Raw genomic sequence first — 15,496 nt, 5'->3', positions numbered from 1 at the left:
TTGTGAAAGAAACTATTTAAGTCATTTTGTACATTTCTTGGAACCTAGTGTTCAGTAAACATTATTCTAACACTAAAATTGTAAGTTTTTAAATATATCTTTCCTACTTGATGTGAGGACCTCATAAGCTAATGTTCATCTTTCTACTCCCAGTACCTTGTACACATGACACAAAACACTCTGTAGTTTTAGTGAATGAAAAGAATGATGGAGAATTTCAGATGATTTTAACTTTTGTGCCTGGGTGAGAGAGTGACTCTAAAAGAAGGCAAAAAAAAAAAGCTTTGCTTTTATGATAAGAGATGAAGTAAGGAGAAAGAAGAAGCAGTGATTTATTAAGATTCTGGATATGGTGAATTTGAGCTATTTTCATGAAGGAGCCAGCTGGTAAATAAGGGACTGCTACATAGGAGGGAGAAGCATTGTAGAGAGATTTGAACCTCCCCATTTATCCCTAAAAACTCATCTTTCTCATTAGCAACTTTGTCCACTCCCCCATGTTTCTATGTGATCTAAAGCAAGACTTCTCAGTTGCATGCTGATAGTGAGTTAACTATGTGTCAAGATATTGATACCCTTAACCTTTGGGGCAGACACACCTATCCTGATTCCACTATGTCCCTGGGCCTTTCATCGTGTCTCACTTGTTTTGCCCAATTGTGCCTTGCAAATACTACTTTCTATGTGTGTCATGACATAGAGAGCACTGACCTAAGATCTGGTTTGCTTGAAATCATTCATTTGAAGTAGAGTAATTTAATAGGTAATATTTTCTGAAAACAACTAATAATAGCATACATAAAAACAATGAGTGGAGAACAGAATTTGTGCCTTAGGCTTACATTTCAGTTTTTACTAAAAAATAATTCCTGCTTATTGCAGTTTATTTCTTTTAGTTCATGCTTTTTTTAAGTGTTATACACATATTTTATATAGTTTTGCGTGGATAGCAAATCCACTTGTAATTACCTTTGTGACAAACTTTTTCTGTAGTAGTTACGTATTTTGCAAAATCCTAATATTTTATACTGATCTTTCAAAATAGTACTTGGGTGATATAAGTAACCTAACCATCTTATAGCTGTCGTAATCTGCTGTCTGATTAATATTGAGATAACACCTACAGGAATTCAGTGGATATTATGAATACTAATGGAGAAGAGGATAAGTTAAAGAATAATCTTTTGTTTTTCAAGGTTGGCTGCAGAGTTTTTAAAGTCGAATTATCTGTTTGTTGCTGTTGGACAAGTGGGTGGAGCATGTAGAGATGTTCAGCAGACCGTTCTCCAAGTTGGCCAGTTCTCAAAAAGAGAAAAACTTGTTGAAATTCTACGAAACATAGGTATCTTATGTTGATACATTTTTTGTCATGGTTTTTTTTAATGAATAATTTTTAAAAATCACTAAAGAATTGTTTGGTCTGACTTTTAATAAGTTTGTTTGAATTCCCTCTCCCTCTAAAGCTCTTTTATAAAAAATTTTATGATTCAGTTTTCTGGGTAAATTATATAAAAATACAGTCCTTTCTCCACCATTAAGTTTGAAAATAGGAAGGATTTGAGACTGCGTTTTAACTATTCCACCAGAGGTATATCTATTTTTTGTTTTAGGAAACTAGAAAGGCTTAGTAGTGACACATGTTTACATCACACTATTACTCCATCAAAAGCAGATTGTTTTTCTGTTTCTGGTTCCTAGTTCTTGCTTCTTAAGGCTTCCCAAATTCATAGATTTGAATAACTTTTTAGCTAAAAGGGGCTTAAGATCTAGTTGTCTTCCTTCGCAATATCTGTGGGAAATTTTTTTTCTCCTCTACTCCCCCAATCAATTTTTATTTTTATTTTATTATTTTTTTAGAGACATGGTCTCACTTTGTTGCCTGGCCTGAAATAATTGTGTAGTCATAGTTCACAGCAGCCTCAAACTCCTGGCCTCAAGCAATCCTCCCACCTCAGCTTCCCAAGTAGCTAGGACTATAGGCATGCACCACCATGCCTGGCTAATTCTTTATTATTTTTCTGTAGAGATAGAGGTCTCACTGTTGACCAGGCTGGTCTTGAATTGTTGGCCTCAGTCCTCCTACCTTGTCCTCCCAAAGTGCTGAGGTTACAGCCATGAGCCACTGTACTCACCCCAATTTTACTTTTTATTATTTTTATTTTTTTGAGGCGGAGCCTTGCTTTATTGCCAGGGCTGGAGTACAGTAGCATGACCACGGCTCATTGCAGCCTCAAGCTTCCAGGCTTAAGCAGTTCTCCCACGTCAGTCTCCTGAGTAGCTGGGACTACAGGCATGCACCACCATGCCCAGCCAGTTTTTTAGTTTTTGTAGACATGGGGTTTTTACCATGTTGCCCAGGCTGGTTTTGAACTCCTGGGCTCAAGTGATCCACTAACACTGGCTTTCCAAAGTGCTGGAATTACAGGCGTAAGCTGCCATTCCTGGCCCAATTTTTATTTTTGAAGTCTTGTTTTTTTAGTTTGGTTGTTTAAGATAGCCTTATTTTGAGACTGGAAACAAAAATTTTAAATATGTTCATTTTAATACCTTCTGATTACCTCACAGGCTAGATCTACTTATATGTTATACTTTCCCCATCCACACCCTCCATTTTAGTACTTGCGTTTCAGCTTGAATGTCAGTGTTGAGACAGAGGAGTGTGAAGGTGGCTCATCTTTTAATTTCCAATAATGAGCAAGAAGAAAAAATGGAAAGGTGACTTTAAAAGCACTTACAGGCTTCTAGTCTTTAGTTTGTGCTGAGTTTTATAAAAACTTTTAAAAACCAAATACTCATCTTGAGTTTGAGAAATTTTATTGGTTGGCTTCATCAAGTGTTTCATAATATACACTGATAGCATATAAAAATAATAATAGCTATGGGCCACATACCATTCTAATTATTGTACATGTGTTAGCTCATTTAATTCCCAAAACAACCTTATGAAGTAGATTTTGTCATTATCCCCATCTTAGGGATGAAGAAAGAAATATAGAGAGGTCAAGTAAATTGCCCACCATAAGTCGATGCTGCTAATGCAGAAGAGATGAGCACTATATGGTTTGCTGAAGTTAGAACGTATTTCTAATATAGGCACTTTAAGATTTTTTTTTTTTTTTTCTGAGATGGAGTCTCACTCTGTCGCCCAGGCTGGAGTGCAGTAGCATGATCTCAGCTCACTGCAACCTCCGCCTCCCAGGTTCAAGCAATTCTCCTGCCTCAGCCTCCCGAGTAGCTGGGACTAGAGAGGCACCCACCACCCCCGGCTAATTTTTTTGTATTTTTAGTAGAGATAAGGTTTCACCGTGTTAGCCAGGATGGTCTTGATCTCCTGACCTCGTCATCTGCCCACCTCGGCCTTCCAAAGTGCTGGGATTACAGGCATGAGCCACTGCGCCCGGCCAAGATTTTTTTATATATGACTTTGTGGGATAAAGTTTATTTTGCAAATAATCCAAAAGGAGAGTTTTTCAGAAGTACTGGTTTGCCCTTGACAAAAGGTCAATGTATTATATATGAGCACTATTGATATACTTCTGTATTATTTAAGCTGTGAAATATTTTTTTGGTTTAGTGTTCATAGTTGATATCTTTTTAACTTTGCATGTAATATCCATCCAGTATATCCTCAAATTATACAAATTTTTGTTCATATAATTTATCTCTTTTTCTACTCTTTCACTTAATTATGCTATTTTTTTCCTTTTGCCTTTAAATTATAGGTTTATTTTAGAGTAGTATAGCCAAACTGCCTTTTTCATAATTTTAAGTCAACATGGATCAAAGAATTTATTGAGCTCTTTAGTTACCAAAGGAACCAGTAAGATGTTACAGCTAGTCAAAAGGAGAATTCAAAAAATACATGTATGTTTAGGCCAAGCTTGTCCAACCCACAGCCCACAGGCCATATGCAGCCCAGGATAGCTTTGAATGTGGTTCAATGCAAATTCATAACCTTTCTTAAAACATGATGAGTTTTTTTGTTTGTTTGTTTGTTTTTGTTGTTGTTTTTTAGCTCATCAGCTATCAGTAGTGTTAGCATATTTTTTGTGTGACCCAAGACAGTTCTCCTAATGTGGCCCAGGGAAGCCAAAAGATTGGACACCTCTGGTTTAGGCAATTAGGAATGCTAAAATTAACTTAGAGATAGATGTTAAACTGGTCATTATTCAAATGCAATAATCAATTACATTTCAGGGGAAAACTTTATGTGCATTTTTACTGAGAATCATTGGCATTGCTGTCAATTGCAACAGTTATGAAAAAGACTATAGAAGGCACAAAGAGTGTGCTAGACAGTGATCTTTTTTGCTTACTTCAAATTCTTCCATAATGTTTTCTGACAGCCTATATCTACCTCATGACCATAATAATCTCAGAGAGAGTCTTGATGACAAGAAGTTTGGTCTTATGTTTGGCTTGCTTATTGGCATAGGTGCAGCAAGATTGTTCATTAACAATAAATAGGCCTCCTTCAGTATGCTTTGCAAATCTAGAGCCGTACAGTATTGACTTTTACTAAAGTCACAAAATTAACTTTTGTCTGGAAGTTTTCATAAGGAATGTCAGATTGAACTTTAAAAATCCTTGATTATTTGCTATCTAAGGGATAGGAAACTAAGTCTCAGAAACTCTTTCTACTAGGTTTCACCTGCAGTAGGTATACATTGGAGTGAATTTCACTCTACTAAAGGTCCCCCATATTTCCTGTGGTTCATGTCCTGTCAGGAAGTGTATGGCTTTCCTTAAAATTTCCAAGACTGGGCTGTGTAAGACAAGCACCAGGCCAGCTTATATGGGAGGTCTTCGTAGGCACTGATTCCATAAGGAAAGCCAACCTTTGTTCCTTAAAAAAAGTATCTGGTTGTACCTACTATGCCGTTTTCAAATACGAAATCCAGGTGAGATGTTAGTTGCACAGGTAACTTGTCCACTTATATCTTGGTTAAAGGAGGCAGACAGATTCTTATTTAACTGTTGCAGATAACTACCATGAAAAGTAAGGAGACTTAGTTAAGAAATCTGAATTTGGGTTGGGATGGGGTGTCAGTGAGATGCAAGGTCAGATACGATTTTAGAATGTTTGATTTTAGTTTACAAAAGCAGTCTGCTAAAATGTGTAGATGACAGCTAGCTTAAGAGAACAAAAAGCTTCTTCATATATCCAGAAAATAGAATATTAAAATAATATTAACAGTATTGCCAACACATGACCACAGAGAGATTTTCTCCATCAGCTCATTCAGTCCTTATGTAATTCTTACTTCATTGTATATGTTAGGGATCAGCTTGCATGATTCTGTCTGTTTCTAGAAGGACTAGTCCTGGAAATCTCACTCAGTCCAGTGATAGGGTCTAAAAGTTGTCAAAGCAGTCAACTTTAGAACCTTCTACCCAAGACTCTGTTCTTTGAAGTATTAATAGTTCTTCACAAGGCTTGGAGTCTCTCCTTTAGGACATAGACTCTGATCTATATAGCTTACAGCACAGCCTTTGGGCAAGCATCTAAAGAAGACAAAAGCGGTCTGAAGATGACAGATTTAATGATCATGGTAAATTTGTTACCGGTAATTGTTAAATATCAAGGGTCTGAGGAGGGCTCATAATAAGAATAATGCTACTGATAAAATTTTTTCTATGACATGCAAAATAAAGAATAAAGCCATTCAAAAAAATACTAGGCAAAACATCTGATTAAGCCTATTTTCAAAGAAGAAACCTGTTTATGAAAATGGGCAGATGTAATTTTTCATATCAAGAGTATAAGGTAAATAGACCTAGTAGTATAATTATGAAAATTGTTTTTACCTCGCAGACCTCTTTAGAGGATCTTGGAGACTCTGGGAAAGACTTATTTTGTCATGAAGTGTCAGTTTGTTCCAGAACATTGAAAAAGCACAATGAAAGACAAAATGGGAACTGAGTTCACCTGTAGATGTAGAAATAGGGTCCAGACATTTATATTTTTACAGAATGCCATGTGTAAGTCTGACGTACATCCCTAGTGAAGAACCACTGGAGAAGATGCTAGATTCAAGTTAGGAAAGAAGTAAGGTTATAAATGTTTTAAAAAGTGAAATTATAATGGGCAGCACTGTACTGTTGCATCAGGTAGCGTACTTTCAGGACTTTGATAAAGATAGGGAAACTCCACAGAGTTACTTTGTAGAATTTTGAACAGTGTTTCTCCTGAGGGTAAAAACATACTTTGGATGGTGAGGGAATTTACAAATCATGAGGGACTCCCATAAAGCATACATTAAAAAAAAAAAAAATACAGGCCGAATATCCCTTATCCAAAATGGTTGAGACCAGAAGTGTTTCAGATTTTTTTTTTTTTTTTTTTTTTTTTTGGAGATGGAGTTTCACTCTTGTCTCTCAGGTTAGAGTGCAACTGTGTTATCTTGGCTCACAGCAACCTCTGCCTCCTGGGTTGAAGCGATTCTCCTGCCTCAGCTTCCTGAGTAGCTGGGATTTCAGGCACCTGCCACCACGCCCAGCTAATTTTTGTATTTTTAGTAGAGATTGGGTTTCACCACATTGGCCAGGCTGATCTCGAACTCCTGACCTCAGGTGATCCGCCTGCCTTGGCCTCTCAAAGTGCTGGAATTACAGGTGTGAGCCACCACACCTGGCCATGTTTCAATTTTTTTTTTAAATTAACTTTTGGAATATTTGCAGTATGTTTGTCACTTGATCATCCCTAATCCAAAACTCTGAAATGCTCCAGTGAGCATTTCCTTTGAGCATCATGTCAGTACTCAAAAAGTTTGGGATTTTGGATTTTCATGTTAGGAATGCTGAACCTGTATTAATATGTATTAATATTTTACGTATTCTCTTTAATCTTGGAAAAGTATAGTCTTTTCTGGTTTGACAACTCTTACCATACAACTCTTAAATAGTAATACATTTAAAAAATAGTAATTTCTAGAATCCCTTGTTTTATAAGGTGAAATAATAAACCTTTGTGCTTTTCTTGGGGCTCTCTCTGAGAAATCTCAAAAGTTTTCTAGGTGAATTTCTTCTTCTAAATTTATAATTTGATCTTGAAAAGACAGAAGGAGTTGTCAGAGGAGAGTTGAATATTTGATTGTAGGATTCGTGGGTATGAGAGAAACTATTTGGTTATCAATTTAATTGAAGTGACAATAAAACATAGAAATTAACATAGAAATTAACATGGTTGTAAATAACCACAGCTCTTTCATAAATAGGGAACCTTCTCTCTTTAGTCTTTTTTTCTTCTTTTTTTCCCCTTCTTTAGTCTTTTTTTTTTTTTTTTTTTTTTAAACAATCAGACCTAATAAAGTCAACAGAATCTCTGCGATCTAGGCTGATTACAAGGAGGGTAAAGAATAACTTTTAATCCAGTGTAATGGCTCTGAGGAAAAAAAAAACTCCTCATATAATAAGTGAAAGCATTAAACAGTAAATCAAGAAAGTAATTCCATCAAAACTGAGTGACCTTTGCTAAAATATTAACACCTTTTATAGCTTATTTTGACCCAAGTGTTATAAATCAAAGCAGATAAAATTCAGTTTCCAAGTTTTATCTTTCATTGTGCTTTTTCAATGTTCTGGAACAAATTGACATTTTAGGACAAAATGTGTCTCCCACAGATTCTCTAAGATCCTCTAATGGGGTCTGCAAGGTAAAAATAATTTTCATAATTATTCTAAGAATTATTTTAATATGCAAATATTCAAATAATTATTTAAAGGTTATCTAGGTGTTAATTTTTAATATGGTAAATATCAAAACACACACAAAAAACTCCAGGATTGTCAATGTTTTGTGAGTTTAAAGGTGACAGAGACCAAAATGTTTGAAAGCCACTAAACTACTTTTTTTCCTTGAAACAAAAGCAATTACAGTTTTTATTTCTGTCACTGTTGTTTCTGGCGTAGTTGCAACCACTTATGTTAATTATATCTTTTAATTATAGTAACTTCTATTTCATAAAGGAAATTAGGAGCAGGGAGATGGGAAACTGGGAGATGTCATACACAAGCATTGTCTACTGTTTTCAGTTACCTGAAGATTTTGGAAATTACCTTCAAGATGATATTTTTCAAAACATAAATACTATTGAATAAATGACTAAATTTAGTTGAACACAAATTTCCATTTTCATACTCTTAAACATCATGGAGGAATAATACTAGCTTATTTCGCTGGTAAACCTCTATACATTAGGAAAAACAAACCCAAGTAAAATAAGTGTGTTAAATTTAACACTGATAATGGGGAAAAGATTTTTTTTTTCTTGTTAAAGCAAAGGTGTTAGTCTCATTTACCAAAGATTTCACTTAATTATGTGAACTTGCATTCTTAAAATGTTTCTGATTCTTGTAATAAGTTTTTTCAAAAGTTTAATATAGTTTATATTTTTCAAAAGTTTAGAGCATTACAAGTTCAATTTCTTTACTTTCTGATATTTTAGGAATATTTACCTTAATAACATTTCTCTTCTATTCATCTTTATAAACAAATTTGAATAGACTTCCTTTAAGAGACTTTGTAATTTAATATGTTAATACTTCTATAGGGGCTGGGCACAGTGGCTCACGCCTGTAATCCCAGCACTTTGAGAGGCTGAGGTGGGCGGATCACAAGGTCAGGAGACTGAGAGAGACCATCCTGGCTAACATGGTGAAACCTGTCTCTACTAAAAATACAAAAAAAATAAGCCAGGCGTGGTGGTGGGCGCCTGTAGTCCCAGCTACTCGGAAGGCTGAGGCAGGAGAATGGCGTGAATCCAGGAGGCAGAGCTTGTAGTGAGCGGAGATTGTGCCTGCACTCCAGCCTGGGCGACAGAGCGAGACTCCATCTCAAAAAAAAAACCAAAAAAACTTCTGTAGGATATTCACAACTGATTTCACATAATGATAAAACCCTTTCTGAATTACAGGCACATAGATAACTTATAGCCTCAGTTCCACCACATCAGCCACATATCAGGAGTGAACACAGAAATACAAAAATTTATGATCAAGTAACTAAAGCCAGAATTCTTTATATTCTTAGTTGATTTTGGCTCACGGGGCAAATACACACAGAAATAGACCAACAAAATTGATTCTCTATCATTTTTCACCCAACAGAGATCATCAGATAGTCTTATAAAGCTAAATTTGCAGTCATTGCTGCCACCAATGGGAAATAGCTCATTGTCTGACCTGGAACAAATACAAAATTAGTAGGCAAAAACTAAAGAAATAGAATCAGCAGAGTTAAATTTTTATTGCTACTTGCAGTTCACACTGGGAACCAAGGAAAGACAAGACCAGGGCTTGAGCTGCTCAGCAGTGCTATGTATGTGGCTCTGTCAGATGAATCCGTTTTAGCCTTGGGCGTCTTGTTGGATGACCTCTGGAATTGTTGAAACATAATTTTTAATAAAACATAAAATCATCATTCTGAAATAAATGTAAAAGGACCATGATTCAAAGATTTAACTCATTGTTATGGGAACCAATTAGCATTTTGATTTTGCTACTTGGTCATCTAATAGATATCTGAAGCTTAAATATCATCTCTAAATGATTTTTTCCTGTAGTCTTCCTATATCAGTTAATGTTAGTTCCATTTTTCCAGTTGCTCAAACAGAAAATCTTGGAGTCACTCTTGATTTCTTTCTCAAACTATACGTCTCATCTGTTAGCAAAATCCTCTTGTACCATCAAATTATATGTAGAATCCTTTAAATCCTCAGTTAAAGATCAAATCATGTTACTTCTCTGCTCGAAACCCCATGTTTTCCCTTCTTAGAGTAAAAACGTTCTTTCAGTAGCCATCAAGGCCCTTTATGATATGGCCTCCATTACCTCTCTGACTTTATCTCCTATTGCTCTCCCTACTCCAGCCACACTTGGCCCATTACTCTTCCTCATATATACCAGGTAGACTTCTGCCTCATGGCCTTTGTACTTGCTGTTCCCTCTGCCCAGGATGTAGAGGCCACATTAGGATCTCTTTTCTGTTTGATGAGTATAAGAACACCCATTTCTCAGAGGCTTAGACTTGTCTTTCCCTCTTCCTTAAGCTCTTTTCCTAGATACCTGCACAGTTCACTATCTTTATTAAATCTTTACTAAGATACCATCTAATTGGGATATCTAAAGTAGGCCTAATAAGCCTATCTTAAAGTATCTAAAGTAATCATCTCTGGACCTTTTATCTTACTGATTTTTTCCTTTTTAGTACTAAATGCATAATATGTATTTGCCTCCCCATAGTGAAAGCAGGGGCTTTTATTTCTGTATATCCAACAGAAACGTTGACAGGCATCTAGTAGGCACTCAGTATTTGCTGAATAAATGATGTGAGCTGACAGAGAAATGGGGAGTGTGATTATGAACACTAATACATTTGTATATGCTTTAAAGCTATAAATTATCTTTCTTCTCTAACATTTTATAGGGAAATTCCCTGTGTGGGAAAATCTCTGGCCCATGCTTGAATTTCTACTGGTTAAGTATTTTAAGAAACAAATATTCCTTAACAAGTTAAGACCCTGGGATAAGGCTGTCATTTAATTTTTTAATCTGTAAAATATTTTGGGAATGAAGGGATTTGAATTAGAGATAATGTTTGGAACACTGATTATATAGAATTAAGCAGCCCCAGGTCAGATGCCACTATTGTAAACACCTCGGGCAATCACGGGAGAATGAAAGATTGGATTATCTTGAGAGGTAGAGAGCAAAAATCATTTATAGAGTGAGGGAAATGGAGGGGAGGAAAGGACTAAGACGATTTTATACTACTAAAGAGTTGGCAGGCAGATATGACTTACCTTTCTCTAAGGTTCTACTTCTTGTGTTGGCCTGGGAGAAGGAAGGACGAGCTAATTTTTTAAATCCCCAAACTAGGAAAACAGTCCTTGTGTCTTTGACATCCATTCTAGAATTAGAGTCTGTCTCATGTACCAGGTCTGGCTGTGGTGCTGGTAATAAATACAGTGGCGGACAAAGTTTCCTGTTCAAGCTCTGCCTCCTACCCCTGCTTTATTTTTCATTTCCTGATTTTGAAGTTTGACTATTAATAATTTCATTTGTCTTGTAGGGGATGAAAGAACTATGGTCTTTGTTGAAACTAAGAAAAAAGCAGATTTTATTGCAACTTTTCTTTGTCAAGAAAAAATATCAACTACAAGTATTCATGGGTGAGTAGATGAATATAATTTCTTATTAGGGGAATGACTTCTATTTGGTATTTAAGAAACATCAGTTTATATAACTAATATGATACAATCCTAGGATTGGGATTCAGAATTCTCTCAGATCTAAACTGTTATTGTCCTTTATATGAGGAAAAGGGTAATACCCAGGAGTACTAAACTAGTATTTTTCGTCTTCATTCTTAGTTTTTAGAACTAAGCGGTTGTGGTGGGTAAGATAAAGGTCTGCCTTAGCCTCAACATAAGAAGTGGAAACTTCTCAAGAGATCTCACTTAAGGATCTCTGGCCCCATATCAAGTTTTTCCTTTGCTAAATGTAATCTTTCTTAGGCCTTTTTAAAATTGGAGTGCTTTAAAATGTCATATTAATACAGTTTTATTGGCACTTTATTAGTAGATCCTAAAATATTGCATAGTATATGGTATTCTGAAATTATACTTTAAAAATATATTTTTAAGCAAGCCTTCTAATCAAGTAGTTGTATATTTTATGTTAAGGCTATAAAGCATAGAGATTATAATAGGATTTGATTTTTGTCAGACTTGAGTTTGTATTCTGTCTCTACATATTAGTTGTTACTTTACCTCATTTGCAAATGGAGATAATTTTTGCAACTCAAAGTATTATTGTGAGGATTAAATAAAATGGTAGCTTGGAAGGAATTAGTATACTACTTGGTATATAAGAAGTGAACATTAATGTTAAATGCTGCTATTCTTTTTTTTTTTTTTTTTTTTTTTTTGAGATGGAGTCTCGCCCAGTTGCCTAGGCTGGAGTGCAATGGCACGATCTCGGCTCACTGTAACCTCTGCCCCTCCAGGTTCAAATGATTCTCCTGCCTCAGCCTCCCGAGTAGCTGGGATTACAGGTGCATGCCACCACGCCCAGCTAATTTTTGTATCTTTAATAGAGATGGGGTTTCACCATGTTGGCCAGGCTGGTCTAGATCTCCTGACCTTGTGATCCACCTGCTTCAGCCTCCCAAAGTGCTGGGATTACAGGTGTGAGCCACCGTGCCCAGCCAAATGCTGCTATTCTTACTATTATTAAAAAGAAATTTGTATGTTGAACTTTAATGATTCACTTTAATGATTTTAAGAGTGGTTCTAATAACATGCTTTCTTTTCTTTCAAGTGATCGGGAACAGAGAGAGCGGGAGCAAGCTCTTGGAGATTTTCGCTGTGGGAAGTGCCCAGTTCTTGTTGCTACTTCAGTAGCTGCCAGAGGGCTGGATATTGAAAATGTGCAACATGTTATCAATTTTGATCTTCCTTCTACCATTGATGAATATGTTCATCGAATTGGGCGTACTGGTCGTTGTGGGAATACTGGCAGAGCTATTTCCTTTTTTGATCTTGAATCGGATAACCACTTAGCACAGCCTCTAGTAAAAGTATTGACAGATGTAAGTTAAACTTTTAAAATGGAATGGATAGTTCTCTTACTTCGTTGTTGAAAGTAGACATTTTATGCATATATATAAAACAAGTAAACTTTTCCAATCTTTAAGACTTTATGTTGCATATGAAGTCAATTTTTTTTAAAGGCTCAACAGGATGTTCCTGCATGGTTGGAAGAAATTGCCTTTAGTACATACATTCCTGGCTTCAGCGGTAGTACAAGAGGAAACGTGTTTGCATCAGTTGATACTAGAAAGGTTAGTAGAAGGGAAAAATTCAGAACTTATCTTCTGGTTACTCTTTGTCAATGTTGTGCTTAATATTGTGATGTAACTATAATATTTAATAATCAAGCCTGGAAGGTAGCTACTTTATTATTTCATTAACATTTTATGTATATACATATTTTTGGTTTTAAAGGTCAGGAATTAACTTTGAGATTTTTGCCTAAACAGTCTCCTTTCCCAGATTTTAAATTTTAATTTGGAATCTTTTAAATTTCTGATGGAATTATTTTTGAATTCTGACATTAATAATTAATATAAAATACAGGACCTATTGGGGTTACAAGCCTTTTATTTTCTCTCTTTTTTTTTTTTTTTTGAGATAGTGTCTGGCTCTGTTGTCAGGCTGGAGTGCAGTGGCATGATCTTGGCTCACTGCAACCTCCACCTCCCAGGTTCAAGCAATTCTCGTGCCTCAGTCTCCAGTATATCTGGGATTAAAGGCATGTGCCACCATGCTCAGCTGGGGTGTGTGTGTGTGTGTGTGTGTGTGTGTGTTTTTAATAGAGACAGGATTTCGCCATGTTGGCCAGGCTGGTCTCAAACTCCTGGCCTCAAGTGATCCACCTGCTTCAGCCTCCAAGTGCTGAGATTACAGGCATGAGCCATTGTGCCCAGCCATGAGGCTACAAGTCTTTTCTGGTATGTCAGGTTTTTATAGACTGAGCACCACCTTTATATAGAAACAATGAACATGCTAATTAAATATTTATGCTGATTCATTGAGTGTAGTGCATTAAGTTTTCCCCACTTGTCAAAAACTATTGACTTAAAAAATATTTTTATTGAAACATTTTGTGCAATTTAGACTTCCTGGTTTGACATGAGCCTTTTTTCAGGTGAATCAGATTTAGTGAGAATAAAGTTCTTTGTGTATTTGGGGAAGACATGATAGATACTTTGAGTCCTTGCTCTCAGTCTGAGTGATGTAACTTTAAAGCTGTCATAAAATTAAATGTTTGTTTCTTTTTTTTTTTTTTTAAATAATTACCAGGGCAAGAGCAGTTTGAACACAGCTGGGTTTTCTTCTTCACAAGCTCCCAACCCAGTAGATGATGAGTCATGGGATTAAAGCCAAAACATCCTTCAAGTCTGTGGTTTTGATGCAGAGAAGAAAATAGTTTTGATTTTTGAGTTTTTAAGAGAAGTATAAAACTTGACATTCTCATAGCTCCTGTCCTTGTATTCTCACTCCTACACTTAAAAAAAAAATCCTTACTGACTAGTTATGTGAGATGCTAAAACTTACAACAGTGCAGTTACTGATACAAACGGTGTTAACTAGAAATATTAAAGCATTCTAAATGTCTTTCTTATTTCTGGTATATTCTTCAGGGGGCTTAGACATGTTTAATGTTTAAATGCCAAGTCTTGCTATAGTGTTTATTGATCTTATAAAACAAGTAAATAGGATGTGATACACTTTTGGTTAAAAATTACTGGGTCTCATTTTTACTTGAGTCTTTAAAACAGTAGTGTGTCACTATAATGTGATAACATAATCTTTAAGAAACAGTAGAATACTTAAGCCTTTCAAAGTGATTTTGATTTTTAGATCATCAGATGTATGATGAAAATGGTTAAATGTTTGTGATGGAAGCTCTGTACTCAATGGCATAACAATGTTTGTTTTTATAATATACAATCTTTCCTTGAAATAAAGGATGAAACACTTTTCCCTTAAGTTTTCCATCAGCACTTTAAATTTTTCTTTGTTGCATATCCTAGCCCACACTCCTATATTTTTGAAACTGGTTTTTTGTGTCTTGTGTAACCAATGCAGTGAACAAAGTCTTACATAAATTAAATATTAATTATAAAATACATTACTGTACAGATGTGGCAATGAAAATTAATCTTAGGACTCAAACCCATTTATCAACAAAAAACAATGCTGCTTACTCTTTCCATAAATTTTCGATTCATATTTTAAGATTGATGAAAGAACCCTGTCTTTCTTCATTTTCCATTATATATCTTGAACTTGCTATGCCTAGAATAGATGAAGTTTCTTTTTTTTTTTTTTTTTTTTTTTTGGAGATGGAGTCTTGCTCTTGTTGTTAAGGCCGGAGTGCAATGGCGTGATTGTGGCTCACTGCAACCTCCGCCTCTCGGGTTCAATCAATTCTCCTGCCTCAGCCTCTCCTGAGTAGTTGGGATTACAGACACGTGCCACTGTGCCCAGCTAATTTTTAGTAGAGACAGGTTTCACTATGTTGGCCAGCCTGGTCTCGAACTCCTGACCTCGTGATCTGCCCGCCTCAGCCTCTCAAAGTGCTGGGATTACAGGCATGAGCCACCACGCCCAGCCCGAAGTTCTTAATAAATTGTTAAATGAACGAACCCAAATATTTAAGACCCAGTGAGGTGTAGATACTGGGGCAACAAAAATGATTGGTATTGTTACCGTTCACCTAAACAATCCAAAGTGACATATCCCTGATGTATATCTTGTTATAGGAATTTAGTTAATAAATGAGGCATCACATATGAAAAAGGAAGGCATATCAACAGATAGTGTGTTAGGATAACTGGGTAGATGGCTGCCTCATGCCGTATTCAAAATTAACTTCATGTGAATTATAAAATATTAAAACTAATAGTTAAATATTAACCCTTTGAAGG

The 15,496-nt window shown here is 35.7% G+C and overlaps 1 protein-coding gene across 1 annotated transcript in view; it reads left to right on the top strand.

Moving 5' to 3' along the window:
- Positions 1-14,651, top strand: part of DDX4 (DEAD-box helicase 4) — a 71,733-nt gene extending 57,082 nt beyond the window's left edge. The window contains exons 17-21 of the mRNA XM_007972759.3: positions 1,197-1,342; positions 11,072-11,171; positions 12,322-12,592; positions 12,734-12,844; positions 13,866-14,651. Of these exons, the coding sequence (XP_007970950.1) occupies positions 1,197-1,342; positions 11,072-11,171; positions 12,322-12,592; positions 12,734-12,844; positions 13,866-13,943 (706 nt within the window). The 3' untranslated portion in view covers positions 13,944-14,651. The remainder of the gene's footprint in view (positions 1-1,196; positions 1,343-11,071; positions 11,172-12,321; positions 12,593-12,733; positions 12,845-13,865) is intronic.
- Positions 14,652-15,496: the final 845 nt, after the last annotated feature.

The sequence above is a fragment of the Chlorocebus sabaeus genome, chromosome 4 (assembly GCF_047675955.1).
Source record: "Chlorocebus sabaeus isolate Y175 chromosome 4, mChlSab1.0.hap1, whole genome shotgun sequence".
NCBI classification, from domain to species: domain Eukaryota; kingdom Metazoa; phylum Chordata; class Mammalia; order Primates; family Cercopithecidae; genus Chlorocebus; species Chlorocebus sabaeus.
This window is presented reverse-complemented; position numbering and strand designations above follow the sequence as displayed.